The sequence below is a fragment of the Falco rusticolus genome, chromosome 2, assembly GCF_015220075.1.
Source record: "Falco rusticolus isolate bFalRus1 chromosome 2, bFalRus1.pri, whole genome shotgun sequence".
NCBI classification, from domain to species: Eukaryota; Metazoa; Chordata; class Aves; order Falconiformes; family Falconidae; genus Falco; species Falco rusticolus.
In genome coordinates, this window is record NC_051188.1 from 90,085,592 (window position 1) to 90,100,765 (window position 15,174).

Sequence of the window (15,174 nt, forward strand, 5' to 3'; positions counted from 1 at the left end):
AGCCACTAGTTACTAATCAGCCTAATTTTACTTGTACAACTCTTTTTATAACCTTTACTCTTAAAAAATAATTGGGAAAATTTACAATGGTAATGGAAGTGTTTATTAACTGATGGCCTACTTGCAAGATTAAACTGAACACAGCATTGCAATTCAGGCTGTTTTTCAGCTTTGTATAGGAAAAAAAATAGCAGCAAGCATAGAAGCCATTATTTTTCACAGCATACCCCTGAATAGTCTTTTTTATTGCAGACTGTCTACTGTAGTATAGCAATGAGTTCAACAGAAAATGCACTAAAAGCCTGAAATCTAAATCTAATTTAAAATCTAAATAATGCATGATTGAAAATGTATTATCTATTCTCAGCAAATCAGTATCATTAACAGTAATGTTTCCCTAATTTTAAGCACCATCTAGCGAGTCAAGCATTTGATCTTCCAAATTACTGAGAAAAATAAGATTGTGGCATGACTGCATCCCACCTAGTGCTAGGTCTCTTTCTGAGATTCATAAGCTAGCTGTTAAACCATTGTCTGCTCTTCTGCTAATGGTCATTAAATATTCCTCCAAAGGTGCTGAAGACCCAAGCTGCCGCCTCCAGATAATTTGTCTATTGACAAAGGAGGGTGCCGGCTGAGTAGGCTTCCTAGTTAGACAAAGCTAACTGCCTAAAAGTGGAGCACGGAAAAACCTCATTTCGATAATGATAATCTTTTTTTGTCACTCCAGAGCAAGGGACTGGAGAGGATGTGTCTTTATTTCAATTATTAGTGAAAAAAAAAAAATATATATAAAACTACAGACAAACAGCTTTATAAGGATCACGATTCTTGCTATTTCTATTAGCCAGCTTGCCATGAAGATGAAGTAGGTCTGAGAAGGAGTCGCACAGCAAATCTGCATAGAATTTTAAGACTTGATTATCCAGTACCGGTATTAAATCAGTTCAATTGCATCAGCACTGGCTCCTGTGGCAACGCAGTGTAGTCAGCTGGCAACTGACCTGTATAAACTGCAGCCCATGCATAGAATCTCTTTGGAGATCAAGTGATGCACCACCAGTTTGGGTAACACAGTAACTCTGGGCACAGGCAGGGACCTTCAGACTGAGCCTCAACAACAGATCAGGCCAGTTTCTGTGCATCAGGCGGGCATCACGTGCCAAAGGTCTCTCCTGGTGGTGGGTCCCCAGCTGCCTGCCCAGCCAGTGGCTCACCTCTGTTGCACTCTGCATTGGGGCACTGCATCTGCTTGGGAGGCCACACGGTGAGGGAAGCTGAGGACTTGACCCAACCTACAGAGACCTGTCTGCTGTTGTATTTTCGAGTTTCCCTCCATCTCCAAACATCAGTTTCCTGGCCATGTCACCTCCCGGCCCCATGCCTCAGAGCAATCATGGTAGCACAGGCAAAAGGCTGATGGAGGACAGGGACAGCTGGTGAAGGGGAGGTGGTGCCAGGACTTGCTTATGCTAGAACTGCTGCAGAAATGTTCCTCAAACTGAACCCCACGCCGAAGGCTCAGCCTCCATGCTCCCCTGTGCTCACTGCTCGGTCTCCTGGGGAAAGTGCGATGGTGCAGTGCCAGCTTGCTGTTTGGAAATGGTGGAGGTTAATCTTTTCCTCATGTTACTGAAATCGGGTACCTTATGGAGTTAAACTGGGGAAAGCAGTATCTTTAGGAGTGGGAGCATTTAAGGCCTGGTCCCTCATCACCAGCAAGCGTGACTGCTGAGGGGTGACACAGGTACCTGGTCTCTGGTTTGTCCAAGACAGGAAAAGCATCAAACCAGAAGCTTGGAATCAGCTGCACAGCTTTACTAACAATATTGGAAATACTTTACAGTTGTCCTGACTTGGATATAGGCAAAGCCACTGAGAAAGAGAAACAAGGCATCCCTTTTCTCCTTCCTTCCAACTGCCCATGCATGTCATTTTGCTAGCAAGAGGAAAGATTTTTTAGCAAGATCCTGATTTATGGTTTAGAACGTCATGATGGAAAGTGGATTCAAGCAGGAAATCAATTTTCAGAGCTATTCAGCAATGAAAGGCAATGTTTTTGGAGTAGTCCTTCCCCACAAACAAAGCAGAGCGTGTGTAGGTATCAGTCTGCTTAGCAAGATGGTTTAAGCTTGCTAGAACAGTCACACAGCATGCACGATCCATGTTAGGATCCAGTCAGCTCCCAAACACCCCTCAATCACAGGAGTGAGCCAGAATGTCATGACATCACATAAATAAATGTAAGCAAATACCATGAAAAGGCTTTACCCTGGTCTTGAGCAAAAGGTGAAACTTTCGAGTCCTGTGGGATCCTTCTCTGTCCCCAAACCTGCTGGCTCATGATGCAGCAAAATGGTCTGGCACTTATCAACCCTGTCAGGGTTTGCAGGTCCTGGGTGTGTTTAACTTGGAAAGAAAGGTTTCAGGAGGAGGCTCCTGAACACCTCCTCCCAGAGTTACGCAGGGGGAAAAAAAGAAAAATAAACACAGGCTTTCAGAGGTCAGAATGTATAGCTCTCCCAGAGCTACTATTCCTGGTAGAAATTAGACCCTGAAGGGCCCAGGTGAAAATCAGGGATAATCCCCATATACGTGCTTCTAATTGGGACAAACTGTAAGTGAGAAAGCTGACCGACAGCTCCGGCCCACCCCTGGGGGCTCTGGGTTTGTTCCCAGCTGGTAAACAAGAGCACAGTTATGCAAAGCCGCCTCTATAAACAGATTTCAGTTTATTACAGCCAAACTGGGGGAATCTATTTTTGTCACCGCTTTGTGCGAATGTGTTACCCTTGTGATTTCCAGGCAGGTCACTCCAAGTCAGCTGCTTTGGCTGTGGCTGTTGGTAGAAGCTCCTCCATCGACTCGGTCCCTGGCCCCTCTGCTCGCCCGCCTGGGGTCAGCTCCCAGGCAGGGGGGCCGAGGGGATGCGCCTGCGGCTATTCTGGTAGCTGTGAGTTATGGCGGTGTCATGTGAAGCAAAGAGCCCAGAAATGCATGTCAAATCGAACCAGTGACTAATCACGATATTTTGGTTGTATTAGTGCCTGCTGGGCAAAGGTCTATGGGCTCAGAAAATCTTCACGTAATAATCCCTGGGCGCTGATTTGATCTTCAGCTGAGGCTTCCTAAAAGAGTGTGAAAAGAGGACGGGAAGGGGGCTGCAGTCCCAGGGGCAACAAGGTCCAAACTTATCTGAGTTTGAAATACAGACGAGAGAGCCAGCACTCCCTTCTCATCTGTGTCCGCCCAGAGCCATGTGCTGGCAGCCAGAGAGGATCTATTTGATCTGCCTGTGGAGCAAGAAGGGTCGAGGGAGACGGTTGAGCAGACACAAAGTGTCATTTGTTGGGATTGTTATCTAGCTCCCTCATCTGTCATCTGATGGCCAGCCAAGCAAGTGCTCAGCACAACTGTGGACCGTTCATCCTTGCACAAGTGACGGAGGCAAGAAAAGTAAGCATCCTACAGCAGCTGTTGTGACATTCAGCTGTTTTTTCTATAAAGAAATGCATTGAATTCTTTACAAACCTACTAACTGTCCCCCTATGCCAGGCAAGAGACTGTTGTTTGGTTTTTTTTTTTTTGGTTGGGCTTTTCTCTAACAACTGGAAGTCTGCTGGGCATTCAAGCAATGGCTGTTGAGTAGGGCAGCTGTTTCAATATCTAATTGCATTTTTTCTGTAATAACTCAAGGGGAAAGCGTTGCATTGCCTACAATGAGCTACTTCCTGTCCTACTGCAAAGCGCACTGCACCGCTGTGCTCGCCCAGTACCAGAGCCTGAGATCAGAGGGCTTTCTGTGTGATATTTTGCTGAAAGTGAAGGAAAACGAGTTTCCTGCACACAAGTCCTTGTTGGCATGCTCCAGTGACTATTTCCGAGCCATGTTCAAAAGTTATACCCAAGAGTCTAAAGCCAGTGTAATTGATCTGCAAGTTGTCTCACCCACTGGTTTCCAGAATGTCCTGGATTTTATTTATACTTCTTTGTTGCCCCTTTCCTTTGAAAGCCTGGAAGATACCTTGGAAGCTGCAAGCTACTTGCAAGTGACTGATGCCATTGGCTTGTGCAATCAGTACTTGATTAACAACCTCGCCTTGGAAAACTGCTGCTTCTCCGCCAACGTGGCCAGGAAGTTCTACCTGCCGAATGCCTTAGCAGCAACCGAAAAATACATTGTCAGTAATCTCTGGAAGCTTCTGGACTTGGATTTGTCAGGACTGCTCGAGCTGAACTTCAGGTCTTTGCTAGTGGTGGTTCAATCACCAGATCTCCCTATGGTGAAAGAAACTCGCCTGTTGAATCTCGTGCTGCTGTGGCTGAAGCAGGATAAAACCAGGCTGGCTCACGCTAGCAGCCTTTTAGAGCACATAAGATACGGCCTCATCCCAGTGGAAGAGTTGAGAAAAACCTACACACAGTCAGAAGTGCCCCTCTCTGCAGGTATTAAGTGCTTGATCATTAAAGCAATAAATTACCATACATCTGTTTTCAAACAGCCTATCCTGCAAGACAAGTCCACCACGCTGAGGAATGAGAAAACTCGGATCGTTCTGCTGGGGGGAGGGACAGCAAGCGAGGGGCTCGTCACCGACATGGTGGCCTTTGACGTTTACAATCACAAATGGAGAGCTCTCACGCAGGTGCGGGACAGGGTGCAGAACCACAGCGTGTGCGTGGTGGGGAACTTCCTCTACGTCTTGGGTGGGGAGGTAGAAAGTGGTGCCCCGGGTGATGCTAAAACCAAAAAGATCTTATCAGTTACAAACAAGGTCCATCGTTATGATCCCAGATTTAACACGTGGACCCAAATCACGGGCATGCTGGAAAAGAGGTGCCAGTTTTCTTGCAGTGTCCTGGGCAAGGATATCTTTGCCATTGGTGGAAGGGGTGAGGATGGGTCGCTGCATTCGTCTGTGGAAGTCTACAACATCAGCAGGGACAGATGGATGAAGGTCAAAGAATTGCCATGCAAGCTACATGGCCATGCCAGTGCCATTTGCAAGAGTACTATATACATCTCTGGTGGCAAGCACTCAGACCCAGCCGACACAAGCAAGGATGTATATTCTCTGAGCTCACTTGAAGGGCAGTGGATAAAAAAAGCCCCCATGAGCATTGCTCGGTTTGGGCATCAGATGGCAACCATCAGAGAAGCCATATTCACCTTTTTAGGATTATATGAACCATTCTCTGAAATAGAAAGATACGACCCTGATCAGAACCAATGGACTCGTTTAAGACCACTGATCTATGATCGATTTTGCTATGGCCTGGCAGTGGTAGAGGAAACAGCTCTTCTTATTGGGGGAAAGAAATGGCAAAACTCACAGGAAGTCCCCACGCAAGACGTGGTTGGCTACGACATTGACAACGATGGCTGGGAAGAGATTTGCAAAGCCCCCTTGCCTTGGTGTGGGCTGCAGTGTGCAGTGCTGCAGCTCTCTGAAGGGGCTGATGAGCAGGACAGCGACAGCCAGCAGAAGAGGCTGCCGGACTGCTGAGCTCACACACCAAGAAATAACCAGCCCAGGAGATGGGCCAGCAGGGCGGGCCTGGAGAAGAAAATTGCAATGGCACCGAACGTGGCGGAGTGGATGTTTTGCTTTGATAAGCCAAACGCTTGGTGGAAACAGGCAGGAAGTGGCTGCAGCAGGGGAAAGGCGCTGGGATCTATAGAGCTGGAAGCCAACCTCACTGAGGAAGGACATACCAAGCAGCACATTTAGAGGTGATCAAGGAGAATATTAATCCTTGACCTTTGAAGAATAATTCTCAGATAGTAATTAATAGGTGTTGCAAATCAGATTTTTCAAAGGTTAAAAAATATAATCCATCTTTTCTGTTTTCTTAATCAGAGGTCATTTTCCCAGCTGCTAAGTGCTATTGAATTTTTATGCTATGGCTAAGCAAAATGAAAATGAGCTGTATAAAGACTAGAAAATTGATGTCTATGAGAACTAATAATAAGTACTGCCAAGGAAAAGGAATTATTTGATATGCTACATACTAGGCAAGAATGTCTTTGCTAACTAGCATGAAATGACTGGAGAGAATGCATGGATTTTTTGATATGTAGACTCAGTTATGGCTGTAGGTTAAAACAGTGACTGTTCAATAGAAACCATTTCTCTCTGAGTGGCCTTTGCTGTAACATGCCTTTCAGATGCTTATTTTGTGTTATTTTAAAGACACGCTACCGGTAAAGTACATTTCTTTAGTATCCAAACCTGGTGTTAGTATAGATGGCCAGAGCTGAATGGGTGTACTTACTATTAAACTTGAGAAACTTGTTACAGGAGTTGCTGTAACTAATGCCTTGACACTTACCTCAGTAGCATATGCTGCTGTATCACAGCTGCTCGTAACGGTAAAATTGCTCACAGCTGTTGAACTGGTACATGAGAGAATCCTGCGGTCAGGAAAGGTTTACCTTCATCAAAGGGTACGAAGGGGAGGGAGGTAACGGAAGGTTTTCAGAAGTCTTTATTCGGCGTCTGCCTACATATGAAACAGCAACAGCCTTACTTCTTTTTGGCCACACTGGCAGAGTTCAAAGGCACAGATTATGGAGGTACTTTAAGGCACGTAGACCTGTGAAATGCAGGTAAAACGGTCAGCTGCTGTAGAACCACTTTGGTATGGCATAAATTGAATCTTGAGTTGTAGAAGTTCATTTAAAAGCTAAATTTATTGTACTTCATTTTACAGTGTTCCCTTTCTAGGCTGAGAGTTAATACAATAAAAATATATATAGAAGAACATTTAATAGTCTTAAAAGAAGGCAGCACAATGGAGAGGACACGTTCTTTGTCACTAGACTAGCTTAAAAAACTGTAATGTTTAATTTTCACCTTTAAAGCAATCAAGCTGACTTTACTAATGTAAAGTGCAGGCAGAATAGCTGTTGCATGGCAACAGATCTAAGTCTTCTGAACTGCCTTGGTTTTGACAAGGAATCAACTACACAATGTGCATATACATCCATCAGATATAAAGAGGTTTCTTCTATGAATATATTTACTTTTGGTCCAGTAAAACAATAGCAAGAGAATCTAAATGCTTGGAACAATAGCACAATCCATTTCAAGTCAAGCATTTTTTAAGAGAAATTTACAAAAACCTCACAAATTTAATATACAAGTCAGTACCCATGCAGTAAATAAATGTCCAGTTTATACAAACAATATTCTTCTAATGGTACAAATATTACACTGGATCCAGAATTCTATACAAACGTTAATACATGTTTTGTCATCCATATCGACTTGAATATAGGATTACTGAAAATGGGCTACAGAAAGGCCACTCTTCTGTACAATTGTGCAAAATCTGCAAAACAGTTGCAATCCAAATGCAATAAAATAACAAGAAAGAAAGAGAGAAGGGGGGAGGGAGAAGAAGAAAAAGAAAGAAATGGGAGAAGGTCAGAAAAAGGGAGAGAATGAGAGAGGAATAAAAAGACAGGAGAGAGAAAATAAACCTGTCCATTCTTTCCTCCATCCCTTCATGGATATAACTGTCAGGAAATATCAGAGCTCATAAAGTTTAAAGTACATTCACTGAGCTGTACAGGCAAGAGTCTAAAGCTGGTTAAGAGTACAACTCGCTGTAAAGAGTATAAAGGAGGCTTTTCCCTTTCACATGAGTGTTATTAAATCATGTCGTGAGTCCTAACTTATGCAGCAAAATACTGAAAAGCAGCAGAAATATTTTGCCATGCTCTGATCACTGTTCGAGAACAAGCCCATAAAAAGTAAATACATAATTTAAGATTTCCCTCCCATTTTCCTATTCCAAGCATGTGCCTAACTCTAAGAAACTATTTCTGCTCATATTCACCGGGTTCTCTCCAGCACAACTAAAATCTCATGGAAGTTTAAAGCATTTTATTTGTCTTGTGAACTCAGCAGAACCCAAAGACATCTCTTCCTCTTCAAAAGCAAACTGGAGGTTTTTTTACTCCTCAGCTATTTTTCAGGTTCTGTGCTCAGCTCTGCTCCCATCACACATTTTCCCCGCATACAATACAGCCAAATTTCACAGCTCAGGAAACACATAGGAGACTACTTGAAAAATCCTATTCATTCCTTTTCTATTGTGGGAATTTTCAAAGCCTCTCAGATTCGGAGCATTTCATTGGGAACCTTTTCCACTGCTGCTTTTCTGGGCAAGAGAAACGCTGCTATCAAGGATGTTCAGAGTCTACGTTTTCTCTTTTGCAAAATCTGCACATTATACTGATGTACAGTAAAAAAGCAGCATAAATGACAGTACTATGATTACTTTTTGAAAAAAAATCAACCAAATGTGATTAAGAGACAAATAACACATAATTTTGTCCTGACTGGAATACAAACCAGCATCCCTTTGCACTGATGGTAAACTTTAGCAACAGGCTTTAAAAAAGCACAAGGAAATAAGACCTAACTTTTTGATACTTGAATTCACATTAGTCCTTTCTGCCTGCTGATTTTCACACTTTTGTATGTTTGACAAAACTGAAACACAACCACCCTGTTACACTCTTCCCCTGTTATTTAAGAAAACTCCTAGAGTTTCTCATTAAATATAAAAACTGGTTTTCTCCCACCACCAAAATAGTACCTGCACTCTAAAAATGCAATGCAATACTGGAATTATATAATATAAAATATCATTGTAAAAGTGACCTTTGATAACAAAACCTTTAGCTTGAATTCCTGCGTGAAGGTCACAGTCTTCCAAAAATGCTTTTAAATACTTTTCTTTAATAGCTAAAGGTCATGTTTTTATTTCACAGAAGGTAAACACAAGCGGAGCATTGGTAGCATATAAAATATACAAATCCTCATTAAAGACGTGGTATTGTTGACCATCGAAGGTTTACTTCACACAGCTGAGTAACATTAAAATATAATTTACTAAAGCTCCCACATATTGATATAAAAACTACTTTATGCACTTAAGTAAAGGGCTGGAGTGTAACAAATGGACAAAAAGAGAGACTTTTATACATGCGTTTCAATGTAAGAGTGAGTGTGCGCTAAGGAGGCTATAAGTGCATCAACCTCAGATGAGCCATTAACAGAGTCCCTCGGGGTGCTGCTTTGATAGACGTCCATGAAGAGATCAAGGTACATTTTTTTCCATTCTTGAAAGTCTCTAGATGTCAAAGCTGGATTATCCAGAACTTTATCTATAATGGCTACTTCTCCTTCCCTGGCCTGTGAAAGAAAAGGAACAAGCAAAGGGTCAGTGCAAGTGATGAGTGACAGCCAAATTCAGTCACATGGGTGGAAGGGAAGAATGGGGGGAGCAAACTCAAGACATGGAGCCCCTAAAAGCAGGGGGACTATCTGACTGCTATACGACTGCTTGCAAAAAGGAGCGCTTCCTACAGGGTGTCACACATCACCCTGCAGGGCTAGGGCTTCCCTTGCCTTGTCCAACATCCTCAGAAACAGTCCCTATTCCCCCTCCTCACCCCTTGTTCAGCTCAAAAAAAAGCAAGCTCTGTACTGTTTCCTATTAGCTGCTTGCATTTTTCAAGATGGGTTTCACAGAACAGTGCCATCTGTTTGCTCTTCTCGATCAGCATAAGAAATACTGCGTAGGTGCGTGGGATGCAGACACATGGCCTCCCAACCGCCAGCAGAGCTAAACCTTTTTTACCAGGCTCGTCATGGGGACATCTGAGTGCTACATTGCAAAGGCTTGCACAAGGACCCCTGCGTTAATGATAATTCATCTTCATCAAAGATCCAGTGTATGCAATGAACTGGCTGGCTGCAACATCCTCCTATCACTGGAGTGGCAAAGAGAAGGGTGAAAAGGGTAAACTCTAACATAGCTGCTGGTACCTCCCTACCCAGCATTGAGGTGGGGCTGTGGCTGTATCATCATCCATAGCCAGTGATTAGTTTATCAAGAGATGACAGGCAGCCAGTATGGATCAGAGTAAGCCTTAGATACACCTGTAGCCACTCGTGGTTGTTGCAGGCATTGGAACCTGGATGCAACAGGCATAAGCCTTGGAAACACAGCTAGTGTGCAGGTTTCCAGCACTACTCCTCTGTGTAGGCCTGGTATAGTCACCAGCAATCTCCCCTCCATCCTCCCTGCCAGACAAGTTTCACACTCCTCATGGCTAACTCACATTTTCCATGTCCATACTACAAGCATGTTAAATCTTTTTTGGGGAGCATATTAAAGAAAAATACTAAGCTGTGCCAGCCCATGCTGATGGAAGAGGATCAGAAGGGTTAGAGACATCACCCATAAGCAGTAGGTTGAAAGGCATTTTTCATGCTTTGCAAACAGCAGCTAATTAACACTGTCTGCTAGAATGAGTAGCTGAAAATGCTACTCATTTTCAGAAATGGAGGTGCAAGCTGAGAATGACTAGTGGAAATGAAACCATGGGAACTCCCAATTACCATACCTCTGCTTGAACTACCATAACCTGCTTCTCGCAGATTGTGGCTGGTGCCCACACCTCTGCACTACCAGCCAGGTAACTCACACTCACTGGCAGGAGAACGGTTGTGTCATGGGAAAGAGAGCAGAGGGGTCCTTCATTAAGGACTTAGATGATGGGACAGAGAGCCTATGGACAATAAGAGCTAGAAGCAATTTGGAGGGAAGTCTCAGGCTACTATTAATTTGGATAAATTCAAGGAAAGTTCAGAACACCAGCTCCAACAGGCCAGTGTAATTGGCTGCAGTCAGGAAGAGCAATCAAGGCACTGATACAAGAAAAACTAACTGATTAGGTGACAGCAGTAGCTACGGGTAGGTACAGCTATCGGTACTATGGCAGAGATGGAGCCCTGGGCTGTAATGGAGCTGGAAACTCATCATGAGTTACCACGATGACATTGCAAAACAGGCACGCACTGCTCTACACTGTTGCTCTTCACAATAAATAGTAATTATCTGTCTTTGGTGCTTGCTGTTGTTGCTTTTTCAATTATTGGTGTCATGTACTTTTAAGAATGGTTTATACTAACCAAGGTCCAAAGAAGAACGGTGACAGGTTTAGAAAATATGGCTCATAGACAGAGAATGAAGAAATTGTGTTTGCTTGGACCAAAAGAAAGGAGTTCCAAAGAAGCATGAAAATGGCATCTGCTGGGTCAAGAGGTTGCGGTGTTTTTGGAATTTCCTGGAGGAAAGCAATTCTATTTGTAGGAAGCCATTGGCATAATGTAGCTCAGGTATCAATAAACGCTAACAAGAAAGACAATTAAGCATGGCAGCAAGCTGCTGATACTGAACCACAGTTTTGGTATGAGTCATCCTGCCATGCTGCAAAAGCGCAGATACGTGTGAACCTCCTGCCACCCCAACATGCCTGTGATTTTGTTTCAGTTTCTCATGCTGGTAGAAGCCATGCGGAAAGCCCATGTATCTTGATTTTTTCTACCAGCTTCCAATCCTGTAAAGACTCGTACACCCAGATAATACTACAAGTAGTAGTTGCCTTCAATGAGATGATACAGTACAAAAAGTTAAACGTGAGATTTTTTTCAGGATGGGAGCCCCACAGCATGAAAATAATATTGCTTAAATGCTTCTCTAGGTGATGGAAAACTAAATTAATTAACATTGATAAAGCCCTCTTTGATGAAAGCTGTTACAAAATCCACTGTACAATTATCAAGTGCCTTAAAGTGTGGTAATTTAATACAGTTAACAGGGTCCCTGGGGAAAACCAGCATATTGTTTGCCGAAATCTCTATCAGGACAGCATTGAAACTGCTGTAACAAACAAAGAAACTGACAGGGAGGCTAAATGAGCTCTGGTACATTTTGAATAACCATAAAAATCTCCAAATCTATCATTACCACTATCTATTTTTTCAATCAGTCCTACTGATTAAATACAATGATCCTATCAGCTTTCACAGAAAGCAAGCACACAGTTTCCTCCTGGACAAGCTCAGCGATCAGAAAATAATCAAGTGTCACAAAAGGTACCGCTCTGTTCCGAAAGGCTGGCTTCGCTTAACTTACTTTAGACTTCAGCAATTACACAGTGCTTCTGCATTCCGGTAAATGAAAATGTTCAAGGACAAAAAAGGGATTAAGGTTTCCTCTGATAATTTGGTGTCAAATTCTGTTAAACTAGCTAGAGGAGTAGCAGCTGACTGAGATTTTATCTGCACAGAAATAAAACCTGATCCTCTTACTTTGACTGCTCTCCCAAGGCACATTTTTCTCTGCTTTGCGATGAGCCTTTCCCCACGTTTCCCTTGTTTTGCACACCAGGTTCAGCCTGGACTCCAGCTGCGCACAATTAATCTCCAAATATAATACAGTCCAATCCAACCCCAGGGCAGGATTTTTCCTCCCTCTTTTATCTCACCTTTAAAGTGCTTTTCAGAATTCGCAGCTGGTGCAGTTTTTCATTGACTACTGGATCGCTACATCTCTTTATAAAAGATTTCTTATACTCCAGCTTAGTGGAAATCCGGTGTTCTCCTAAAGGAGACAGGCTGGCCTGCTCCAAGGCTCTGTACAAATCTTGCAAGGAGTCTGCTGGTTTTTCCTCTATAGTTTCAACTGTAATGAGAAAAAGAGGGGGAAAAAAAACAGAAGAGGAAAAAATAGAGAAAGAAACAATGTGTCATTAATGTGATTATTTGAAGATCTATCGAAAAAGTTTGCAAAACATTTAACAGGTTTAACTAGACCACAAGGAGAATATTTCACACATGCTAAGTTCCAGAAAAAAGTGCTGTGATTGTAACTGCTCCTTCTTATTGCTGCCTTCAGGGGAAAGGGAGAAAAACTTTTAAGAATGTAAAGTCTTGACCCGCACAGGAAGAAGAAAAAAATAGAGAAATAGTGCAAGGTGTAGTAACATTAGAGTGACATACTGTCAGAAACCACAGCTCTAGTATTGCAGTCAAATATGCTGGTGAGTTTGGTATTACAAGGAAAGGAAGCCCTGGAAGCATCCTGCTGAGGAAGTGATCAGGGATCAGATCTCGGCCCGAGAGCACTGATAGGGCACTCAAGATTATGTTTATGATAGTGGCCTTGGAATGACATGTTGCTTTCCTTTCTAGAAAAGTCCACTTCTTTTTGTCTCATGTTTGATACTCAGGTGTGTTGTTCAATAGTCAGTAATGCTGTCACTTGTGGTGTCTTTATGCTCTGTTACCTGAAGGCTCAGCAGCAGCCTACAGACTGGGTGTAGGAGTGCATTCATGACAGCCTACCTAGCAGCACAGCAAACCAAACCACAGCTGTTTGCGTTACAGTTTTACTTATTCATTTATTTGTATATTTATTTATTATAGGTTTAAAAATATTTGTTCTAGCTAGTACTGGGAGTGTTTTGAAGGACAATATAGGACAGAAATATTTTGGTTCTCTAAAACCAAAATCAAACGAAGTCTGGGGGTGAAATGTTACTCTGATATGAGCATTTGAAAAGCTTCATTTAGAAAGCATTAAAACATTTCAATTTCTCATGCACCATTTCCCTCAGAAGAAAATGTTTGAGATGCTGTACAAACTTGGAAGTGCCAGTGAAGTGCCAGGATTAAATGAGTGATGACCAGGAGAAGCCAGGGCAGCCCTGGGGGAGCAGCTAGCCAGTGGCGCAGGCAGCTCCGTCCCTGCTGTCCCTCGCACACTGACACATCTGGACACACAACAGCTGGCCACCGCCTGTGCACAACCTCCCAGTTGTCTCCACAGCCCTCGGGACCCTTCCGCCAAGTCTTGGCTTTCATAGTGTTGTACATTTTCCTGGTCTGAGGTGCCTTTGTCCCCAGGATGCTTTCATGAAAGCTCCTGTAGGAAAGCTACAGCTCTTTGGTTTCAAGCATTACTTTTCCCTGTGACTGATCCTGCACTAAGACAGAGCCGTCTCCACTGGCTGAAACTTCAGCACATGCTCAAGTACCCATAAGTAGTGAACCTCAGTCTCCTCAGGTGTTTATAGATGGTTTTTTACTAAGCACCGACAGGGAGGACAGATAGTGTGCAGAAGCAACATTTTGAGCCCACCAGCAGCTAGACAAGGCAACCACCCGTTCAAAAGCCATGCGGTACGGCCACTACTCACCTCAGGCTCAACCAACAACTCCAGAGACCCAAATCTGCACACCCCATCACAAAATGTGTTTGCATTTGTATAGATCTTGACACAATCAAAGAATTCTGCAGTCAGCAACTGATCTAGCTATATGTCTCGTCAGTTTATTCCTTTGCACCTTTAGAGGGTTGCTGTTTTTAAAGCACTCATTTTCTTTTAGAGAGAGATGGAAGTGAGGAAGGGTTTGAGGCTTTTTATTGATGGAGCTGTTGTGGGTCTGTGCAGAGCTCCTTAAATCCTCCCATTATGTGCTACCCTGCTTGGAGAGCTGGGTTCATCGCAGTAAGGAGTGGCTAGGACTTAAAGAAAAATAGAAATGAGATGCATTTCTCTTTCTTGTTGATTTCTTCCTTATTAAAACACCTTATGTGTTAATGGGGAAAACACTCAGTAGCTGAATACTTCAAGATTGGTTAAAATTCCCTGTGGTCTTGGTTTTTATACTTTCTTTAAAAGTCTATGCAGCGAGATCAGATGTTTGGTATCTCTCTATCGGTTCATATTGCTGCACTCTGAAGTCCACCAGTCTGACAGCTGGGGAATGGGCAAAAAATGGGTTAAAGGGCAAAACCCCACCTTGATCTGACATGGGGGTATTTTACCTCTGTTTCTTTCTTTCTCTGATCCCTTGTTATGCAAGGTAAAAGAGGTCTTTCCTTGGGTCTCTTTTCCCCATCAGCACTGCCACATTATACCCTCAGGGGATTACTACTGGGCTGGTCTGCTGAAGAAGCAAGCCAGTGCTTTGACTCCGTGTGTCCTGAATTCACTTTGCCAGGGTGATCTAGAGCCTGGACCAGCAACCAGCCACCACATCCAGGCTTGCCATCAATCCATGGCTTCCTAAAACACCAAAAGTCCCCACCACAGCAAAGGACAACATGAGGGTTCAACTCCGAGGTTCAGTCCTGAGTGACAAGTGCCGTTAATGAACCTGGAAGGCAGTGTGGCCCCTGTGGGTTCAAATGGTGGGCTGGGGGCTTGTGCTGCCCTCCCTCCCTGTGCTGCCGGCCGGGGGGTCTGCATGGCTGGGTGCTCCTCAGGGCTCACCTCGGTCAGGCAGCCACTGCTCAGCACGG

The 15,174-nt window shown here is 43.6% G+C and overlaps 2 protein-coding genes across 5 annotated transcripts in view; one reads left to right on the forward strand and one right to left on the reverse strand.

The window, feature by feature from the left end:
• The first annotated feature begins 3,650 nt into the window (after positions 1 to 3,650).
• KLHL34 (kelch like family member 34) lies at positions 3,651 to 6,173 on the forward strand. The gene has a single exon (XM_037377975.1). It carries the CDS (start codon positions 3,720 to 3,722, stop codon positions 5,505 to 5,507), a length of 1,788 nt encoding a protein of 595 aa, XP_037233872.1. The 5' UTR covers positions 3,651 to 3,719; the 3' UTR covers positions 5,508 to 6,173.
• Positions 6,174 to 6,677: 504 nt separating this feature from the next.
• Positions 6,678 to 15,174, reverse strand: part of CNKSR2 (connector enhancer of kinase suppressor of Ras 2) — a 220,746-nt gene continuing 212,249 nt past the window's right edge. For all 4 annotated transcript variants that reach the window (XM_037378111.1, XM_037378110.1, XM_037378109.1 and 1 more), the window contains 2 exons: positions 12,353 to 12,549; positions 6,678 to 9,209 (listed from right to left, as the gene is read on the reverse strand). In XM_037378111.1, the coding sequence (XP_037234008.1) occupies positions 8,994 to 9,209; positions 12,353 to 12,549 (413 nt within the window). In that variant the 3' untranslated portion in view covers positions 6,678 to 8,993. The remainder of the gene's footprint in view (positions 9,210 to 12,352; positions 12,550 to 15,174) is intronic.

Bases quoted from the DNA above. Each gene is read 5' to 3' on its own strand.
- KLHL34 (XM_037377975.1), top strand. From the start codon at position 3,720: ATGAGCTACTTCCTGTCCTACTGCAAAGCGCACTGCACCGCTGTGCTC.